We start from the raw sequence: 22969 nt of genomic DNA, 5'->3' as shown, positions 1-22969 counted from the left end.
GTGTTAACTTCTGTATGTGGACATTAAGACAGGGTACTCCAGATGTATCATATATCTTGTTTAGTGATGAAGCCACATTTACCAGTTATGGCCAAGTAAACCTCCAGAACATGTGCTATTGTCTGTTGACAATCCCCATTGGCTTTGTCAGGTGGAATGTCAGCATCCATGGCATGTAAACATGTGATGTGGGATAGTGGAGCATCATCTCTTAGTCCCATTCCTCATAGATGGAACACTGAACCTGCACAAGTACCATAGCCTCCTAACAGACCATCTTCCACGGATGCTAGAAGACGTTCCTCTGCTGACCAGGAGAAACCTGTGGTACCAACATGATGGCTGCCCAGCCTACAGTGCACAAAGTACTACAGCAGTTTTCACGAATTGTTTTCAAATTGTTGGATTGAGTGCAAAGAACATGTAATGTGGACAGCCTGTTCCCGGGATTTGATGCCTGTGGACTTTTTTTTCATGGGGGAGTGCTGAAAGACACTGTCTACAAGGACATACCAACTACTCCTGATGATATACAATGACATATTACTGCAACCTGGTTGGACATCTCTGCTGAATGCTTGCCTGTGCACAGCAGTTGTTCAATACTAGACTAGAAGAGTGTATTGCTGCTGTCGATGGTCATTTTGAACACGACCTTTGATGGTCAGTTGCCTCATTACTGGTCAGAATCCACATAACTAGTGTATGCATTTATGCTGTTTTTTAGTGTGTGCTATCACAGGCATTTAAAAGTGTCATTGTGGGAACTTTTCAAAATACACTATCTCATAAATGACTCTCACTATAATCTTGCAACAAACACCACTGATATTCTAATTTACTGTACTTTTACTTTGTGAATAGTAATATGCATTGTTCCATTTAAAAAAAGTGTTTGTTTGCCCAAAATAACACACGTTCTAATCATTATTACAGTCTGTTGATTGGCTCCGGACTACTAATCCTTTCTGTGAATACCACACATCAGTATTACTTCCAATTTCAACACTATTTGCGGTGCAAGTTTTAGGTGATTCCCCTGTGTAGTGAATATGAATATGATGGCATATGATATGCATAACGATGCTGGACATATGATGAAAGTTATGTCAGATTGTCTTAGTGCAAAATCAAAAAAGCTTTAAAAAACATAAAATTGCAAACTAGTGAAAAGTGTTCTTAAAGGATGTGGTGTGTGTGTGTGTGTGTGTGTGGCGGGGTGGGGGGTCAGGGCAGTTGTAGTTTAACAGATAGCAGCCCAAAAAAGACCAAAAAAATTTTGAACTTTTAGTCTTATTGTTGTTATATTCCATCCTGGATTGTCCATTGTCTGATTAGACTTATTTTCTGTCAGGTAAGGAATAAATTTGGAGAAAAATACAGAGAAAGTTGCCCCGGGGTAAAAGAACTCAACAACTGGAGAACTGTGCATGTGGATGTGTTGAGGTCAGACTGTGTAGTATAATGTGGCATAGGAGACAAATGCCAAACCTAGTGATTTGGGATTCTGCTGAATACTATAGATCTTGATTTACACATTTTAAGAACATTCTGTAGACCAGTATCAAGATCATCTTGGAACCAGAGGTACTTAGCAACTTTCAAGCAGCTTCAAATGCAATATTTCAATTAGACAGTGCTCAGCAATACATGAGAAGAAACAAGCAAGCCTTCTAAAACTGACAGGTGACAACTCTTCCCAGTCCAGCCCCTTTCTCTGATTTTAGTCTATTGAACATATCTACAATATGCTTGATTAGCGACTTATTTTTCAGGTTTCTCAACCACTATTGATTCTCTATAGTCTGTGATTTTTCAGGAAAGTACCCACTTCCTATATGATTCTGGACCTTGTCGTACTATGATTATCATACACTGATGTTTCACATCATTCTGAATTCTCAAAATAGACATCACATAAAGTTCTTTAATCTTAATTATTTGTATTGTCATGTACAGAATCTGAGGTAAACATTTCACTTCAGTCACTTGTATTCTTCTTAGTGTTGTTATGAACCATGATATGGGAAGGATAGGGTGCTACATACTGTAAAGATGACACGTTGAGTTGTAAACAGCTACAATGAAAAGCCTGTTACACATTGAGCCAAAGCCTTATTCAGAAAAGAAAATACACACACTCACACAAGCAAGCACATCTCATGCAACACCATCGTTATCCCCTTCTGCTATGGAGCGACTGCAACTGTTACATTGAATAAAAACAGCAACTAGACCTGGTAGCAGGACAAAGCTTCCAAGCACACTGTCAAAAGGCTGTGGGGGAGGGAAGGAGGGGGGGGGGAGGGGCAAAACAGGGAGCAGAAAAGGAGAGGAGCAGAGGAGGAGAAAAGAATGCTGGGCATGTTGGCAGAGAGCAGTGCACCAAGAGGTTGATGGGATGCGAGTTGGAAGGAGGAGGTTGGACAGAGGCTGCAGAAACTGTTTGTTGGAGAGTATGGGGACAGTAGGTTACTGAGGTTGAGGCTGTGATAATTTCAGGAGTAAAGAATGCGTTGTAAGGACAATTCCCATCTGTGCAGCTTGGAAAAGCTGGTGGTGGAGGGGAGGATCCAAATGGCCCGGGTTGTGAAACAGCCATTGAAATCAAGCATATTATGTTCTGCTGCATGTTGTGCCACAGGGTGGTCCACTTTGCTATTGGCCGCAGTTTGACAGTGGCCATTCATCTTGCTGAACAGCAGATTGGTATTCATACCAATATGTAAGGAGCTGTAGAAGCAGAGTTGATGTGGCTACTTCTACAGGTGGCCTGATCTCAGATGGGGTGGGATAAGCCTGTGACAGGAATGGAATAGGAAGTGCTTGGTGGGTGGATTGTGCAGGTCTTGCACTATTGTCTTGCACAGCAATATGATCCCTGTGGCAAGGGGATGGGATTGGGAATGGCATAGGGATAGGCTAGGATGATGTGGAGATTGGTTGGGCAACAGAAAACAGCTTTAGGTGAGGTGGGAAAGATCATGGGTAGAATATTCCTCATTTCAAGATGTGATGATAGATAACAAAAGCCTTGACAAGGGATGCAGTTCAGTTGTTCCAGTCTGGGGTGCTGATGAAGGGGATGGTTCTTGGGGGTGGGAGAGGATTGGAGGGTGTATGGGGATATGAAACAGGAAATCTGTTTGCAGACTATGTCTGGGAGATAGTGCCTGTCTCGAAAGGCCTTAGTGATACCTTCAGCAAGCCTGGGCAAGGGATTTCTTGTCACTGCAGATAACTCAGTCCCCAGGTGGGCCAGGTTGTGTGGAAGAGATGTTTTGGTGTGGAAAGGGTGCCAGTTTTCAAAAATAAGGTTTGTATACATTGCCTTCAAAAGAGAAGTAGTAGATCTGCACTACTACTTCTCCTTTGAAGAGAAGGTGTACAAACTCATCATCAGCTGTACAGCCATGGAAACCTGCATGGTACCCTCCTATGCCAGTCTGTTTATGGGCATCTAGAGGAAACCTTCCTAGCCTCTCAAAACCCCAAACCACTGGTCTCATTCAGGTTCATTAACGATATTTTCATGATCTGGGCTTGAGGCCAAGGCACCATATCCTCATTTCTTTACAACCTCAACACCTGTCTCCTACCCGCTACAGCTGATCCCCCTCAACCCAGCGTGCCACCTTCTTGGATGTTGACCTTATAACGATGCTACATTCTTCTTGATTGTTACTTAAATTTTTCCTGGAGTTCAATTTGGTGAAAGAACATAAATGTGTGACTTCTCATTATTTATTGATAACAGAACTGCATTCTCGACACATTTAAACAAAGCACTTCACAGACATCACTAATCTCTTTGACAAACTGACTTCACAGGTTGACTTTCAAACAGACTCTCAAGCAGACTCAACAACAAAAACTACTTCCTCGCAGTCTCACTGCATTGCTTTATATATGAATTTTAACATACATTTCCAAAATATTCCATTATTAATTTTGTACAGTTTCAATGTTGCAATTAAAATTTACAAAAGTAGAGAAACTGAAGTTACAGTCAAATAAGGAAAAAATTACAATATTAATTGACGTAATTTTTATAGTATCACCTGTAGTTCCAAATATGAAAATCGATCTGAACTTTAATTACAATGATGTCACTTGTATTATTTTAGTTATGTAATTAATTACAGTTTGGTTTTGGTTACTAACATGTAATGGTGGTAGAGAGCTCGTGCTTTATCCGATTAAATACATACAACATACAAATAAGGCCTCAAATTCTGTAAGTTTGAAAACTGTGAGATGTAAACAATTGGAGAGTTAAATAGAAATGTAATTACAAAGAATATTAATTACAGAGGAAGACATAAAAGTAAATATCAAATGAAAATGCATCATTTGGTAATAACTTTCAAGCCGTTTCTCAATATAATTAGGTTATTTGTGTTAACTCATTAACACAAAGTTATAGTAATTAGAGGCACCTTCCACCTATGCCAGCACTTCTACAGCATTTTAATATTTTCCGCCAAATATTTATCCCTTCAATTTCTTTATTATACATTCAATCCAGCATTTGTACGTAATTTTGTTAATGACAACAATCTCTTGATAATGATGACAATATACGTTCCTCCAAAAACATTTTACAAGTCTTCCCAAAATATTCAGATTTCTAGCAAATTGAGTCAAATGACATATGTGTATCTCTATAATGTCCTAGGAAGCACCAAACCGTCTGACAACCACCTGGATGCATACAAAAAGTGTGGTATCAGACATTTCCTATGACTTTTGGGGAAGGCCATTTCATTATACCCTCCTCCTCTTTGATTGCTCCATCCACACCTCTCCTCACATCAAAGCTACCAACCACCAACAGTACCTGCATTCTGACAGCAAGAAATCCCCCCTACACAGCATGACCAGCTGCAGATGGCGTATATGCCTTACCAGTAAGCTGAAGATCTCAAAAAGGCTTTCACAGACGCAAACATATTTCCTGTGTCATATCCTCACACACCACCTATCCTCCCACCACCCTCGAGACCCAGCTACAAAGGAGTGCTCCCTTTGTCATATAATACCACCCCATATTGGAACAATTGAGCCACATTTTTTGTCAGGGCTGTGATTATCTATTGCCATTCACTGAAATGAAGGACATTCTACCCAAGATCCTTCCCATCCTTCCTGAAGTGGTGTTTCATCATCCACCCAACCTCAACAGCATTGTAGTCTATCACTACACCACTCCTAATCCCAACCCCTTACCACAAGGATCATATCCCCGTGAAAGACCCAGGTGTGAGTCCTGTCAATCCACCCACCAAACACTTCCTATTCCAGTCCTATCACAGGCTTATTCTACACCATCAGAGGTCAGGCCATGTGAGAAAGCAGCCACATCATACATCAACTCTGCTGCAGTCATTGCACAGCTTTTTATATTGGTATGACTACCAACCAACTACCCACCAGGATGAATGGCCAAAACAAACACGAACCTCAAATAAACAAAATCTGCTCAGCCAACAACATCATTCCTAATTATGTTAAAATTAATGTAAACAGCATGTCACCTGCAGCACAGCGTGCTAAATGAACAGCTGAAAGAGCTTGGCTGAAATATGAAATTTGCTCCCTATACTCAGAAAAACAAGAACTGAATGTCAGCTTGTACAAATTACACCTAGAATTAGCGAAGCAAATCTCCAGCTCCTCAGTACTGTATGACATAATGGAAAGAATAAATCACCACTCACAGTCAATAATGCAAAAGCAATGGCAGAAACAGGAACAGAAATTAAATAAACTTTGAACAAAAACTGCTCTAAAACTGAGACACACACACAACACACATTCCATGAACGCTTGATTAATTTTACTGACATAACACTCACTAAAGAAGAACAGCAGCTACTTGAGAAAGGCCCCTAATACAATTTGAACACCCACATATCACACATGACCATAGAAAATCTCATTACTGAGACTGAAACATCATAGGACAACATGAAAAAACTAACACACCAGACTTCAACCCAGGGCTAACAAGAGAACTAGTGACAGAGGAAATGAAACAAATCATCAGAAAGAACAAACCATCCATAAGCACGCGCACACACACACACACACACACACACACACACACACACACACACACACACACACACACAAAATTATCTGATGAGAAAACCATAAACAGTATACACAGAAAACTAAAACAACACAATGCTCTCATCATCAAGGCAGACAAAGGGAATGCTCTAGTCTTAATAACAGAGTCAGAATACATGGAGAAAACAGAAAAAATTCTGGCAGAGAATGAAATAAACAAGCTAACCAGTGACCCAACACAAAGAAATGTGAAGACACTCTTAATAAACATCACACACAACTTGACACAGAACCAGACAAAAAGAATGACACAAAAAAACCCTAAAGCTCCACTCTTAAGAAGCCTGCCAAAGGTCCACAAACCTCTCATCCTAGTCAGGCCAGTGGTGGACTTCAGATAAGCCCCACCTTACTTACTAGGGAGACACGTGCACACATTCCTACAGAAAACATACACATACAAAAACAATAGAAGCCCCAAAAACACCGAGGACATAATAGAGAAAATTAAGAGTGTCAACATCCCCCAACAGCAAAATTGGTATCTTTTGATATTACATCAATGTACACAAACATGCCCACAAAATAAACTGTAAACATTATAGAACATGCAAGAAATTCCCAGGCATACAAATAAATGAAATCTCATCCATTCTTATGCTAATCACAGAAAAAAAACTACTTCACTTTCAACAATAACTTCTATTTGTAACAAGAGGGGCTACCCATGGTGCCCCATCAGTGGAACCTTAGCCAACATCTTCCATTTTCTTGGACCATATAGAGAATACAATATTCAATAACATTGTGAAACAAGGAGGATACAAAACAATCTATTGGTACCGATATATGGATGACATAATGTATTGTAGGTGAAACACATAACAGGATAGAAGAGCTACACAGTAACATCAACACAGTTCACCCACAGATCCACTTCACATTGGAAGTAGAAAAAAACAAGAAACTAAATTTCTTGGATCTCATAATCACAAGAAACAACCATCAACATGAATTCTCCATCTAAGAAAACCCACATCCACAAGCACTGTTATCCACAGCTCACCCAAACACCCATCAGTGCATAAATATGCCAGTTTCACTCACATGCTCCACATGATAAACAGAACATCTCTTAAACCAGAATACTTCACACAGGAACTAAATATAATCAAACAAATTGCTGTTGGAAACGACTACAAAACAGACATCATAAACAAACTCAACAATAAGGTAAAAATTAAACATAAAAATAGCGGCCAGCCACTTGAGCACAACCACAGGATCTGAAAATCCAGAGGCAGTACACACCATCCCACATCAGGAGAAAGAGACAGATGGTACACACTAACATCATCACTAACAAAATATCATATAGACTTGGAAACATCTTGAAAAAGCAAGGGATCCCAATAACATTCAGAACAAACCACAGTTCAGAGAAAGCTAAGACGAATCAGAAAAAACTCAGACAAATTCAGCAACACTGGAATATATCAACTCACGTGCAACTCCTGTCAGGCCCAATACATAGGACAAAGAAGCAGGAACTTCTGAACGAGATACACAGAGAGCACATGAGAGCTCTAAAGAGTGACAGCACACATTCGACTTTTGCAGAACATCTAGTGAACAAAAACCATAACCCCACTAATATCGAAAACTATCTACACATTCTGAAAAATAGTGACAGTCTTTACCGACAACTAACAATAGAAGAAAATTACTATGCACAAAAGGCTATAGTGGAAGGGAAAAATATAATAAACGAAAACACAACACTTTGCAACAACACACTCTTTACTGCTATGAGTGAACTGACCAAGGACACAGAACAGAAAGCACACAAATGCACACACGCGCGCTTGCTCTCTCTCTCTCTCTCTCTCTCTCTCTCTCTCTCTCTCTCACACACACACACACACACACACACACACACACACACACACACACACACACACAAGAGAACCACTTCCCCATCACACACAGAGACATAAGCAAGGAACAGAATTCGTCGTAATTCCCACTACAGTTTTCATTGCCTTCTCGCAACATGCAATACTCGTCTCACGACGCATGCAAACAGTAAGGTGGTGTAATGTTTCTCGATCATAAACAAAGTATGAAAGTTTTTGTTTTTCTGTGTACAGAATCAGCTACATGCCGTCCAACGAACGTGAGTACACGAATAACTAATTAACAGCCCAGTGGACATCAAAACTGTATTCCACAACACTACTGCTGACATACTAAGTTCACCTTTTAGTATTTGTTCATCAACAGCTGCTTACACAGTTGCAGATGACATGATGTACGCTGAGGGGTGGGGGTGGGGTGGGGGGACGGCAACAGGAAAAAGCACAGAAAACATGCTGCAAACAGCGAGAATAATTCGTAAAAACATGCCATACAATAAATAAGGTAGTATGAAAGTATCCATAGAAAACTATATTTCAGAAAACGAACAGTAAAAATGTAATAATGTCTGCTGTGTTTGTATAACTATGCTATTTCCTGCATGTTTTAGATTTAAAAAAGCCACTGATGATGGTGATATTTGTCGCTGAAACTAGTTTTAGCGACAAATATCACCATCGTCAGTGTTTAGCGTCAAGACGGACTCAATTTATGATACTGTTATAATATGATTGATTTCAATGGCTACCTCACATTCCTGGCCATTTGGATCCTTCCTTCCACCACTAGCTTTTCTGAACTGTGCAGATGGGAATTATCCTTACAACATGTTCTCTGATTCTGAAATTTATCTGGCCTCAACCTACGGTAACCAATTGTCCATACACTCTCCACCAAGCAGTTGTTGCCCCCTCTGTTCTACCTCCTCCTACTCTTACTCCTCCTACTCTTACTCCTCCTCCACCTCCTCCTAGTCCCTGTCTCCACATCCCCAAGGTGCACTGCTCTTTGCCAACACGCCCACGAGTCCACCAGTCTGTCAGGTGGTTGCAGATGTAGTGAACTTGGGACAAAGTGACAGTAAGGCAGATTATGTGTGATGAATTAAACACGACATAAGTATGTTCAAAACTGGTTATGAAAAACCTCTCTCAGGAACAAAAAGACCATTGGAAGAATATTTGCTGTGATATCATAGAATGATTCAACGAAGAACTGGACTTACTCACACATTCCCTCACATGTGATGAAATGTCGATCTTCAAGTATGACCACCTGCCGGAGTGGCCGAGTGGCTCTAGGCGCTACAGTCTGGAGCCACGCGACCGCTACGGTCGCAGGTTCGAATCCTGCCTCGGGCATGGATGTTTGTGAAGTCATTTCAGTAGTTCTAAGTTCTAGGGGACTGACGACCTCAGAAGTTACGTCCCATAGTGCTCAGAGCCATCAAGTATGACCCAGAAACTAAGTAGAGTTGATGCTCTGGAAGACTCCCATGTTGCCAAGAATGGAACAAAAAGCAAGTCAAAACTGAAGATAATGCAGATCATTTTTTTGGTCTAAGGTGTTATGCCTGAAGGAGTGCCTAAGGATCAAACCATTAATCAAAAATACTTCGCAGAAGTCCTAATCGAGCTGAGTGAAAGTGTAAGGAAGAAGAAACAGGATTTGTGGAAGAATAACAAGTGGTTTTTGCATCAGGACACCTTGCCAGCCCACAACGCTGTATCTGTGAAACAGATTTTAGCAGACAAGTGCATTCCTTTGCTTGAACATCATTATTCACCAAATCTAGCTCCCTGTGTCTTTTGTCTGTTCCGAAAAGTGAAAAGTGCATTGAAAGGAACACAAATTCAGTCTGTTGAAGAGGTAAAAGCAAAAAAGGCAGAAGTTTTGAAGTTGGTGATAAAGAATTACCTACAGCATTGCTTTTAAACAGTGTAAGTCACTTATGCAGTGCTGTATAGATAGGGGGAGGGGCGTATGTTGAAGAGGATAAAAGTTTGTTACAACTTTGTTCACAATAAATCACATTTATGTCAACAGTCTCTTTATTCATTTACCACACCTCCTACAATTGTTGTAACCAATTTCAATCAGGTCGACCCTGTGATTTTGATGCTTCCAAAAAATATTTACTCAGCTTTGATACTTTTGTTTACAGTTCACTATTCAGTTCTCTTAAGACACCACACGTGTCTGCAGTCCATTCTTGTGTCTTCAGTTGTCAACAATAGGAGTCATGCTTTCAGATTTGCATTGTGAAAACGCTATAAACACAGTAAATAATCCCTCTCACCTGTTTGTAGAGACATATTTGTGTACAGAGTGTGCTAGCAAGCTGACAAACGCATTCACAGCTATACCACTGTTGCAAAACATTACTGACATTTCAGCTGCAATGAAGAATTTGATCACTAAATGAATGAAATTATATTTTCTTAAAGTACAGCAATAGCGCAGTATGATGGAAAGCAGTTATCACAGTCTGTTGCTAACTGGTGTGTAGGTGCCCAAGCGAAGAATAATTGTTATCGGCTGCTGGAAGTTAACGGAGGGAAATGTGCAGAATGGTTGAAAACTGCGCAACTTCTTGTCGGATTTGGACTGAGCAGTAGTGTGTGCTACATAGGAGATTTTAATTTTTGGTTGATACTGCAGGTCTTTGGATTTACTGCAGTGTGTGTTTATGTGTATGGAAGTTGTCAATTGCCTGGTAATGTAACACACATAATAACCAAAAGGTAGGACTACGCAAATCAAAGCATACCACGAATACATTTGGAGATGGATCCTAGATCAACCTGTAAAACATCACATGAGTCTTCATGTTGAGATGGTTTGTAGTTGTGCATAACATTGTCGTCCCAAGAAGCACCAAGTATTTGGAATTCTGTTAGTAGATCCCTGACTGATTTTATATCGACTGGTCCAGAAAGTTAAAATTAGCATAAAGCATTGTAATTGGTGATAAAATATAGCTGTACCTATTTGATTTAGAGAGAAATTGTAGTCATATGTCATGACCTCATGTGCCACTGTAATTGCATAGGAGATAACCAGCATGTTGCTAGAGATTAGCCAGTTCCAGCTGTGTTGTTGATAAATCAGTAGCCTCATTACAAAAATGCCATCTCCGAGATTGAGTTCAGCATTGAGGAGGTGGCTTGTTGGGTTGAGGAGGAGCAGGTGAATCGAATGCGGGAGAACGTGTTGAGGTTCTGGAGGAATGTGGATAGAGTGTCCTCTCCTTGATCCAGATCACGAAGTTGTCATCAATTAATCTGAACCGGGTGTGGGGTTTTGGATTCTTTGTGGTTTGAAAGGATTCCTCAAGATGACCCGTGAATAGATTGGCCCATTGCCATACACCGGATTTGTTTGTTGGTGATGCATTCAAGGGAGAAGTAATTGTGGGTGAGGATATAGCTGGTCATAGTGACTAGGAAAGAGGTTGTAGGTTTGGAATCCGACAGGTGTTGGGAAAAGGAGTGTTCAATAGTGATAGGGCCATGGGCATTAGAGATGTTGGTGTAAAGGGAGGTGGCATCAGTAGTGATGAGTAGGGCAGGGCATTTCCTCCAGTGACTCTCCACAGTTCCTGTTCTGTTACCACATGATGCCCTTTTGATTAGGTAGATTTCCTGAGTTTGTCATGCATTCCATTGATTTTGATTGTAGAAACTTGAAGAAACCATTTATGCTTCACATCACACTAGGTGATTTTTTTTTAAATTGATTCTAAAGACCCAATACAAAGTAAGCCACAAGAAAATAATCTTATTACTTTGATTTCTAAACATTTAGTCTGTTATAGATCAGATGAGCACCATTTTATTGTGTATACATATCACTGTTGAGAAATTTTAGGATCTGTTATTTACCAGTTTCATACCAATATGCAGGGTGAATGACCTAAAACTTGTACCGCAGATATTGAGGAGATAGTAAGAGCTATTGATGCGTGGTTTTCACAGAATGGATTATAGTCAGGGGCTTGTATTGTTAGCTAATAAACAGATTGTAAGAATACTTAGAAAATGTATTTTTGTGCGAACATACTCTTTTTTTAAAATATTTGAATAATGCATATTGACATTAACAAACTAAAAGTAGGGCAAATTAGAATGCCAGTGGTGTTTGTTGCAGGATTCTAGTGTGAGTCATTTATGAGATATCATATTTTGAAAAGTTTACACATCGACACTTTTTTGTGCCATTCAACCTGCGTAGTTGCTAGATACGATGTTGTAATGTTTGCTTACAGTGTGATTGTGTTTTCCTTGATTGTACTGCAATGTGATAGCCAGTGTTTCACAGTCAAAGCAGTCGGTCTTAGGTGAATGATGGGTTTTACCGAAGCAAAGAAAGCTGACATGCTTATGGTGTATGGAGAGTGTAGGAAGAATGCACTTTGTTCTTGTATTGTGTTTGTGGCAAAATATCCCAATAGATGTCAACTATCTCGGCAGTTATTCATCATCCTCTTCAACCGGTTATGTGGAAGTTTTAGTGCAACACCCAGACAGCGTAGCAGAAGGAAACAAGTGATGACAGAGGAGAGGGAAATTAATGTTCTTACTGCTGTTGCAGTGGTCTGCATGTTAGCTCCCGCACAATCGAACAAAGGAGGGGCATGAATCAGGCAAGTGTCCTACACGTTCATCATTGACATTGGTTCCATCCCTACCACATCTCTTCCATCAAGAGCTGCGCAGAAACAGTTACGAGAATTGTGTTAACTTCTGTGCATGGGCATTGAGACAGGCTGCTCCAGATGTATCATGTATCTTTTTTAATGATTGAAGCCACATCTACCAATCATGGCCAAGTAAACCTCTGAAACATGTACTGTTGGCCTGTTGACAATCCCCATTGGCTCGGTGAGGTTGAAAGGTCAGCGTCCATGGAGTGTAAATGTGTGGTGTGGGATAGTGGACCATCAGCTCATAGGCTCATTTTTATAGATAGAACACTGAACTCGGTGAAGTATTGCAGCCTCCCTGTTTGCTAGTTGATGATCCTCTGTTGACTAGGAGGAACCTGTGGTACCAACATGATGGTTGTCACGAAGTACTGCAGTATGTCTTCACAAATTGTTTGCAAATTGTTGGATCCAACACAAAGGGCCTGTACCTTGGCCAGCCCATTCCCGTGATTTGACGCCTGTAGGCTTTTTTCTGTGGGGAAATGCTGAAAGACACCATGTACAATGGATGATGATACGCCCATGATTCTCATCACTTCAGCATATTTGCTGCATCCCACATCATTGACAGACTGCCTTATATCTGCTGTATATATGAATGTACACAGATCTGCCCCTGCAGTTCTTTCTATGTACCATCTCTTCACTTATGGTTTTCAGCAATAACTCATCCCATAATATATTCCCAACATTCTCTCTCTTCATTTCATTAACTTTTTGTTAGGTATTGTTTCTTGTTGACTCGTTGGAGGCCATTGTCATTATCTTCTTAGTCAATCCATGCGATGTTTTTCAGTCTTCATCTAGACAGCATGTCAAAGCTTTTTAACAGTTTCATTGTTGCCTTACTCATTGTTCATTTTTTGCACCCATACAGAGTTGTGTTCCAAACATATCTTTCAATGATTTTTTTCTGTACTCCTGCTTTATATTTGGTTTGTTAATTGTTGCATCTTTTTATAGAAAGCCTTTACTGCAAAGCTTTTCTCATGTCTTCCACCTTCATCTACTTTTGAGATGGCAAAATCCATCCACCTCGTAAAGAGGTTAACATTTAGGAATCCAGCATATCCACCTTCTGTGCACACTGTTAACTTAATTTTCTTTTTTTTTATATGTGTATTAGCTATCACCTAGCATATGTTGCATTTCATGAAGCATCTGATTCGGCTTGTGTTCATTTTTGGTGACTGCTGCTATGTCATTAGCAAACCATTTCTTGCTAATTTTCTGACTATGATAAACATCTCTTTTTGATTCCTTCTTGTCTCTTTTGTACATAGATTGAGTATTAATGATGACAATGAGCAACTCTGCCTACATTTTTTCCTAATTTTGGCAGTTTGTATCATTCCATCACTTCTGACAGTTACAGTTTGCCTCATACAAGGAAAGTGGATTACTCTTCTGTCCCAGCAGATGATGTCATACTGACTAAGAAATGAAAATATTTTATTTCATTGTGCATTATCAGTAACCTTCTCCAAATCTACATTTCATACAGATGATGTTCATGTTCATGGAAATATATGAACTGTGTAAAAAGTAAGTACAGGAATTAACACCTGAATATAATTTGTCATCAAAACAAGTTGTAAAACTTGACAAATTGAACAACACAGAGTCAGACTTTTAATACACTAGGAAGGAAAGCTTTAGACCATGACAATAGTTTTGTTTGTCTTGCTGGCACAAAATTATTGTAACTATTAAATTTTTAATACATAAACAGTATTCACAGAAAAATTGTCTAGGGAAGTTTTCTGAAACGTTTATGTAATGGTTCAGTTTGCAAAGAGGTTACAACTTCTTGGAATGCTGTGAAGACTTAATTTATAAATGATTGAGAAACTTTGCTTTAGTGATGGCCTGATTAAGTTAGGGACAGTATTTTATATGAATGTTCAAGTTCAGATGTAAAGATGTTTGTAGAAAACTGCTCATTTTATTCTGGACCTTTTTTATGTATAGAATTTAGAGGTATCTGTCAAAAATGTACTAATTTGTTGCTTTGTATTTGAATAGGTTGTTTTAAATATCCAGCAACACTTGTTTCATATTTAATATGCATAGACAGTGAGGTTCATGTACCTTGTACACTGATATCTTGTTGTGAACATATTTTTTGTTGTGTTCGTTTCAAATTGTTTATGTGTGATAAAATTCTTTATTAACAGTGTCATACTTAAGGGGTTTCTTTTCTTAAAAATACTTATGTTATAGGTTCATCCTGTTGTATAATACTGAGTGTGATTCGCTGAAACCACGGCCAGTTGCAGATATCATAAGACAATTAGAACAAGAAGAACAGGAGGAAAAGAAAATACCAGCTCCACAAAAGATACTTGTAAGTTTGAACTTACTGTTTGCTGTTTTATCTTTTCTTTCTTTTTTTCATTTGGAGATTGAATTGTCAATGTCAAATTTAGCACTGTTATTAAATTCCTATGACAACTTTAAGCATTTTCCTGTTATATTGTGTGACACACTTTTCCTTTAATGTTGAAGTTGTAGTAGCTCAACCCTGACAAGATCGTCTTTGTTCATCACAATCACTTATTTGCATTAGGAGAAGTCAATGCACTCTGTACCTCCAAGTAATTTAAATATGGTAAGTTGTTCCTGTTTAAAATAATGTGTAGAAAATTAATACAAGTCCAGAAGTGCAAATATCAAGGAAATGCCGAAAGCTATCATCTCCCTGGTGGGCCTGTATATGTATGTCCAAACTCTAAACCATACCCTGTCGATCCTGAAAGTTTTGAGACTGGATTAAAGTAGAGAGGGTCAGATGATAGTGTCAGTGCTTCAGTTGTTCTGCATCAGGGGTGGTCACCCTTTTGAAGCTTGAGATCTACTACATGCAATTTAATCCATTTAGAGATCTGTTGACTTGAAAATTCATAAAGGTTTAAGTACAAAACAACACTATAGCCAAAATTATCCATTTTAATTACACAAAATACGTAAAAGGTAACTTTCTCATTATCAAATGTTGTAAGCATACTAGTCAGCTTTCATGATATTACACATTTGAAAAGAATTAAAATATACACCATCATAAATATTGAGAAAAGTTAAGTGAGGTACTCGGCTTTGCACATCAATGGCAAGTTTGTTATGGTCTAGCGAGTAATTTGTCAGAGTCAGCCTTACATGGTTCGAAAGATGAGGATCAGTCAGTTTATTTCTACATTTAGATTTCACTGTTTTCATCATTGAAAACGCTGTCTCTCATACGTACGCCGATCCAAAAAACTATAAAATATGTGCTACCTTTTTCAAGATGTTAGGATATGTTTTTACACTGACTAATTTCCAAAGGTTACCTTCATTGTATTCTGAGTTTAAGGAAATGTCATTTTGAAATCAAATTATTTCCTCTTCATGTTCACTCCCACTACAAGAGGAAAGAGTACTCGTTTTACTTGAAATATCTTCCCCTTCCATGTTTTGGAAAGGTTGAGCAGTGAAAGCTAGACCAAGTGCCTTTGCCCAGAAATCTGAAAATAAGTTTGCATACTATCTTCAGTGCTGTCAGGTTGGCTGTATACTTGCTTCTTGATCCAAATGTGCTTGTTGATCCAACAGGTCTGACTGTATTTGAGGAAAGTGTTCCATATTTAATTTCTGTAAATGAGCTGTCCACAGGTCATGTTTTTGTATGAAACACTTTGTAGAAGATATGAGAGTTTGTTTTTTTCCCCCTTGAAGTTCATCGTTTAACTCATTCAGTTTAACTGTCATATGGTTGCACCAACAGCAGCTCAAACACACAGTTGTGAACAGACTTCTTCTCTTTCAGACATAAAAGATTTTGTTGCTGCTGGCATACATCTACACAGCCACCAAATTTTGGTGTGTAACTGCATGTCTCTGTACAGTCTATCAAATTCTTCTAATAGCACTCTAAAGTCCTTTTTTTTTTTTTTTTAAGTGATTGTGAGCAAACTGAATCTACATTTTTTGTGACACTACTCCTAACATGTGCCATTTTCAAAATATGTCCGCAAAACACATGCTGATCCATGATAGAATGATGCTTAAAGAAAGGCGAGAAAGATTCGTTGTTTGCATGCAAGGTAACAAATTCTATGTGTTTGCTTACCATGGAAGGTGCTCCATCAGTAGTAACACAAAAATTACTGAGCTGTCAAATCATATTCAGAAATGAAGGAACTGAAGGCATTATAAAAGTCTTCTCCTGTCTTGTCTTTCAAGATCAAAATTGTGAGCAAGTCTTCTTTCGCATTGAAATCTGAAAATATCAGTCCTACAAAAATCATAACTTGAGGTGCACGTACTTCATCTACTGTCTCATCTAAGAGCAGTGAAGAAACCCAAGCAGGATTGCAAATCTGCCATCATTTGACCTTTTATATTTTCCATCATTAATCCACTTTTCTTGTTTTATCAGGTCTTGACAAAGGTATGTGTGTGACAGCTGATAGCCGGCCGGAGTAGCTGAGCGGTTCTAGGCGCTACAGTCTGGAACCGCGCGACCGCTACGGTCGCAGGTTCAAATCCTCCTCGGGCATGGATGTGTGTGATGTCCTTAGGTTAGTTAGGTTGAAATAGTTCTGAGTTCTAGGGGACTGATGACCTCAGAAGTTAAGTCCCATAGTGCTCAGAGCCATTTTTTTGACAGCTGATATTATCTCTGAGTTGTTTTTAAATGTGGAAAACAAGGACCCACTAACTGCTAGAAAGTGCTGCTTAAAAACTGTGCCTTTGTCAAATGGTTTTGCATGTTTCGTCAGTACTTCTGGTACACAAAATAATGCTATTTTGATGAAAGATGGCTTCTGTACAGGCTCTACAAAGATATAACTGTGATTGCTTTTTACTGTTAAGATTAGAAAGTTCTCTTCTCATGAGTTCTCTCCTCATGAGTAATTCCTGTCTGGAGATCTGAATGGGGGACTATTTTATCTCCGGAATATTTTACCCAAGAGGATGTCATAATCATTTGACCATACAGTAGAGCTGCATGCCCTCGGGAAAAATTACGGCTGTAGTTTCCTCTCGCTTTCAGCCGTTCACAGTACCAGCACAGGCAGGCTGTTTTGGGTGACGTCACAAGGCAGATCAGTTAATCACCCAGACATCCCCTGCAACTACTGGAAAGGTTGATGCCCCTCTCCAGGAACCACACATTTGTCTGGCCTCTCAACATATATCCCTCCATTGTGGTTGCACCTACGGTACAGATATTTGCATCGCTGAGGCACGCAAGCCTTCCCACCAATGGCAAGGTCCATGGTTCAAGGGGTAACGGGGGGGGGGGGGTAATTAGCATGTGGCTATTTCCTCCAGAAACATAAGCAGATGTCTCTGTCCTCAAGACTGAGCCATTCACATTTAACACAGTGCATTAGTATCATTTATCTTATGATCTCCTAAAGACTTTTTATCTCTGGTAGGGCTGGCATTAGGGTAGGACGAACTGTGCCACCATCTCTGGTGGCAGGTTTTTCGGGTGGCAGAATGATAAATTTTAGTATGGTTCCAAAAGGATGAATTAAACAAGATAATGAAAGTTTTGTGTAAGTGAAGAAATCTGAGAATAATCTTTAAATACAAATCAGACACAAAATTTGTTGTGTTTTACTGGTAACTGTCTATGGTATTGTGAAAAGAAATCACTGGAGTTGGCCATCGTGGTTGCATCTCTCAAAATAGCAAAGGTTGCTAGTTAGTGGCAATGTTGTCAACTCAGTTCTACAATGCACGTACACAATGATTGAAACATGCCTATGGAACCTTGAAAGCCCATAGAAAAGTGAAAAACTTAATAATCTATATTACTATATAAAGATAAGTCACTGTTTAATGTTGTTCGGAAAAACCTCAAAAAGTGCTTCACTGATTTACTTTATATTTTTACGCGATACTCTGATAAATGCTTACGTGGATGTAGGCAACATATTTCTTAGTATAATTTATGTGGTATATAAATATGTAATATGAAAAGGCTGCATGCAGAGTCACCATTTGGATGGGGGGGGGGGGGGGGAGGGGATGTGAATGTCTTGGTGCTCAGTTTATATTTGAGCAAGAGGTGAAAAGTTTTACGCTTAGCCGGGACCAGCGAGCATTTGCATAGCCATTCGAACATCTGTCTTACTGTAGCTGAGTTACAGTATGCTAAGCAAGATTTGAATGAGATATCAGAGCTGCCACCCAGGCAAGTTGTATAAAACAATTAATTCCTTTTGCAAAAGATTTGAACTGGGCTGACATTAATGCTCAGCTAATGGTATCATTTGCAGGTGCATCATTTGGATTTTATAGAAACGTGCAAAAAACATGCTTTATGGTTTTATGGGAACTTTTGAAACACACCACTTATATACTTTAGACTTGTATGAATCAGTTCAAACTTTGCACAAAGGTAGGCAAATGGATAAAGTCGAAACATTTTGTTTTTTCTTTTATCAAATCAGAGCTGTCCATTGTTAATGTACGACTGTTTAAAGTTGAGCTAAATGTAGCATGTAACATGTTAATTGAGTTACATGTTAATTGAGTAACATGTTAATTGACTTAACAAATGGTTCAAATGGCTCTGAGCACTATGGGACTTAACTTCTGAGGTCATCAGTCCCCTAGAACTTAGAACTACTTAAACCTAACTAACCTAAGGACATCACACACAGCCATGCCCGAGGCAGGATTCGAACCTGCGACCGTAGCGATCGCGCGGTTCCAGACTGTAGAATTGACTTAACAGAAACGGTTTAAAGTATATCAAATAAATAAATTTAAAAGAAATTAAAAAAATAAAATGCATTCTTGTGATAAAACTGAAAACTCGCTTTCAAAAATCTAGCTTCATTCGGATTTTACATGCAAAAAAACACATTTTTTGTGAGTCTTTTATGTATGCCCCTTCTGTGTGTCAAACGTACGTGAATCATTTCAAAATTTGTAAAAAGGAATACAAATGCATGTAATTAATGGTTGACCTGTTATTTTGTGAAAGCTGTATTTGTTGCCGCTAAATAAGCTACAAGGTTTGTAGGACAATAAAAAGCCTGTACCAAATCAGCTGTCATCCTAGTCAACAGAAATCTGCATCGGTTGCCGAACTATTGCAGTATAATGTCAAAATTATGGTACAGTAAAAGTTGGAAGCCAAAAGTGACTAACGCTTCTATCATAGCACAGAAAAGGTGGATATGTCCTGGGCAGAGCTAGGGATTTTAAAGAAGGGATCTAACTTTTCTGTGTATCTGGCAGCTTCGAAGACATTTAAATGTGACACATTGATGCGGTTTCACTTGTTAGTATTAACACCCTGTCATGTAATATAATGCATCACATGCACCATCATACATGATGTCATGTCGTAAAACATGACACGTGCTATCATGTAACCCACGTGGCATTTGTCGTGCCGTGCAATATGTCACAATGTTTCATTAAAATATAGTATGCATGCACCCCCACTCTGGGATAATTCCCATTATATATGTACCACCTTACTCAGATAACATCCTATCGTAGATTCATCCCACTCTCTAGAAGCACATAAATTAGCTTCTGGATTCTGGGCACAGGATCAGGGACTTAAGCATATAAATTGCGAAATGCAGGTGTTCCAACACCTTGCAGCTAAGAGAGCTCACTGTGCTTGGGAAGTAGGGTTAACTCATAAAAAAAAGCACAGATGTTTTGATTTAAAACCTTTGATGCTGCCAGATAAGTGAAAAGCCTAGTTCCATTCTTTTACATCACTGACTTTGCTCAGCACATATTTACCTTTTTTGTGCCATGATAGGAGCATTTATTATTTCTGGTTCCCAGCTTTTAAACTATCATAAATTTGACATTAGACTGCCAAAGCTTGACAACCAATGAAAATTTTTGTTAACTTGTGTGATGATTGATCCAGTATCGATTCTACATTGTCTTTCAACCCATGTTGCTTATATAGTGGCGATGGATAAAGCTTTCACAAAACAACAGATGGACTATTAATTACATGTATTTGTCTACCTTCTTACAAAATTTGAACTGATTCGATTCAATTTAAACCGTTTCCATTCATCAGGGTGTATACGACCTGGGACAACCGGGAGATCCGGGAAAAACTCGGGAATTTTTTCATCCGGGAGAAAATCTGGAAAAACCCGGGAATTTTTTAAAATTCTGGGAATTTTTCGTTGTTTTAGTTTTCAGTTAAATTTTTGTTCTGTTGACTATTAAGAATCAATACTCTAACAAAGGATATTACTGTATCCCGCTACTGCAGAATAATACTGCAACAATAAAACGTGAATGTGAAGAAAAACGAAAATAAAACATAAATTGCAAAGGAAATGTGCCATGTAAAACAACAAAACACAGTGCTCATACAAGTGTTTGCCAACAGCAAAACGTGTCAAAGGCTTTAGGAAGACTATGCAATGCTTCATAATAACAAATTGCCTCCGATGAGCGTGACGTCACTACTGTTCACAATAGATTCGTTTTAGCAGCTACGAGCGGACTCGTGCGCATGTGCAGTTGAGTGGGGTATGAGTACTACCTTCCCCCGCTTCTAGCTACAGAAATGTGGCTGCTGACTATGTAAGCAGTCGCAGCAAACGGCTAGATACAACCAGCAAAAATTTTGCTTTGTGCCCAAGCTGCCAAATTCACGCATGCGCAGCGAGCCCGGATCTGTTGGATGGAGGGGGGGTTGCAAAATTCATATTCTTTAGGAGAAAAAGCCTTGTTTCACAGAGTGCCTAGCATCCGGTGCATGTTGGTCTATAGATTACTCATATGATTTTGATGTGCATCCCTGTTCGTTTTTGAACACACTCTGTAAGTTGATTTCTGAATTAATCATAAGCCATGTGGGGTGCCGTGTGGTCGGAGGCGACTTGTCATGGCATGGTTCGCGCGGCGCCCCTTGTTGGAAGGTTTGAATCCTCCCTTGGGCATGGGTGTATGTGTTGTCCTTATCGTAAGTTAGTTTAAGCTAGATTAAGTAGTGTGTAAGCTTAGGGACCGATAACACCAGCAGTTGGTCCCATAGTAAAAAAAAAAAATTGATGAGTTGATTTTTGAATGCATGCATAGCGTACGTGATGTCTCTGTCAGGGGAATCCTCGTCACATCTAGAAATAAACTTTTCTGCTGGCAAAAGGGGCCCGGGCTATACAAGCTGAGTGGAGTAAAGCCGAACGAGTGAACTCCAATCGCTAGCAGATTACGTTGCTGATTGGGTTTGCGAATTATCAACGTTTTTATAATTACTAGGGAAATCCGTAGATTCAGACTACCAGAGTGGAAATAAACGACTAACAGGAATAACAGGTAAGAAAGATTACGTATTATCTTCTCGGTGTACCCAGGAAAATGAAATTTTGTCAGAAAATGTTTGCCCAGATCGCTACAATAGTAAGGGCCAGTTGTACAGTCCCCGTCTAGCAGCCGATATTCTGGAAGTAGCGTGGAAAATGGTTTGTACGAACATAACAACGCCTAACCGGAGAATAATAGCATGTCTTACATTTCCTCAAACATATGTATGTTTTATGTACCAGACCCTTCAGAAAGATGTGCGCTACAAAATGAACATATTTTTGAAAATTTGATTTTTTTTTTAATTTTTGACGTTGTATCTCAAAAGCTTGAGGGAGGGGGACTGGGAGGGCGGGGGGCGCCATTATCTTAGTATTGCCCCGGTCTGGAAACATCGTAGATCCGGGGCTGATGCGCAGAACAGTCTGAGTTATAGTGGGGAAGTGTGTAGTTTCCACATGACCCATGTTTACATTTAGTGATTTTGCTGTTTCCTCTTCGTTTACTGCTCTCACGTCAAATGAAAATAAAATGGATTTCTGTGGCCGGGAGCTATCAAGTGAATTAAAATACATTCACGTAATTACGGAAGGCTAATATACGTTATTAGTTTCAGATTTTATTTTATTTCTACTTTTCTGACATTGATGCATTAATCTTCTTGTAGAACAATGAAGTTATTTTTGTCAGTTTGCTAAAGAAATTTGGTTTTTATTTATCTTTTACGCTGAGGCAGTCAGTGTGTTTGAAACGAGGTGTTTAGTTCCACACTATTGGCTAGTTTCAATTGCTCGCTGCTTTTCAAGTGCATGTTTTCATCTTCTAGCACATATAGCATTATACCATATTAAAGAATCAAAAATGAGTTAATACAGTACTGGTACTCCAAGAAAATTTACATCCCGAAACACACACTGAAAAGCTTAACATCAGGTCGAGGCCTACTTCATTGGGAATCTGGACGTACGAATG

The 22969-nt window shown here is 39.2% G+C and overlaps 1 protein-coding gene across 10 annotated transcripts in view; it reads left to right on the top strand.

Moving 5' to 3' along the window:
- Positions 1-22969, top strand: part of LOC126481532 (E3 ubiquitin-protein ligase RAD18-like) — a 94100-nt gene that overhangs the window by 57998 nt on the left and 13133 nt on the right. For all 10 annotated transcript variants that reach the window (XM_050105360.1, XM_050105351.1, XM_050105411.1 and 7 more), the window contains exon 6: positions 14924-15047. In XM_050105360.1, coding sequence (XP_049961317.1) covers positions 14924-15047 — 124 coding nt within the window. The remainder of the gene's footprint in view (positions 1-14923; positions 15048-22969) is intronic.

The sequence above is a fragment of the Schistocerca serialis genome, chromosome 1, assembly GCF_023864345.2.
Source record: "Schistocerca serialis cubense isolate TAMUIC-IGC-003099 chromosome 1, iqSchSeri2.2, whole genome shotgun sequence".
Lineage (NCBI taxonomy): Eukaryota > Metazoa > Arthropoda > Insecta > Orthoptera > Acrididae > Schistocerca > Schistocerca serialis.
The sequence above is the reverse complement of the archived record's forward strand: the minus strand, read 5'-3'. Positions and strand labels throughout refer to the sequence as shown.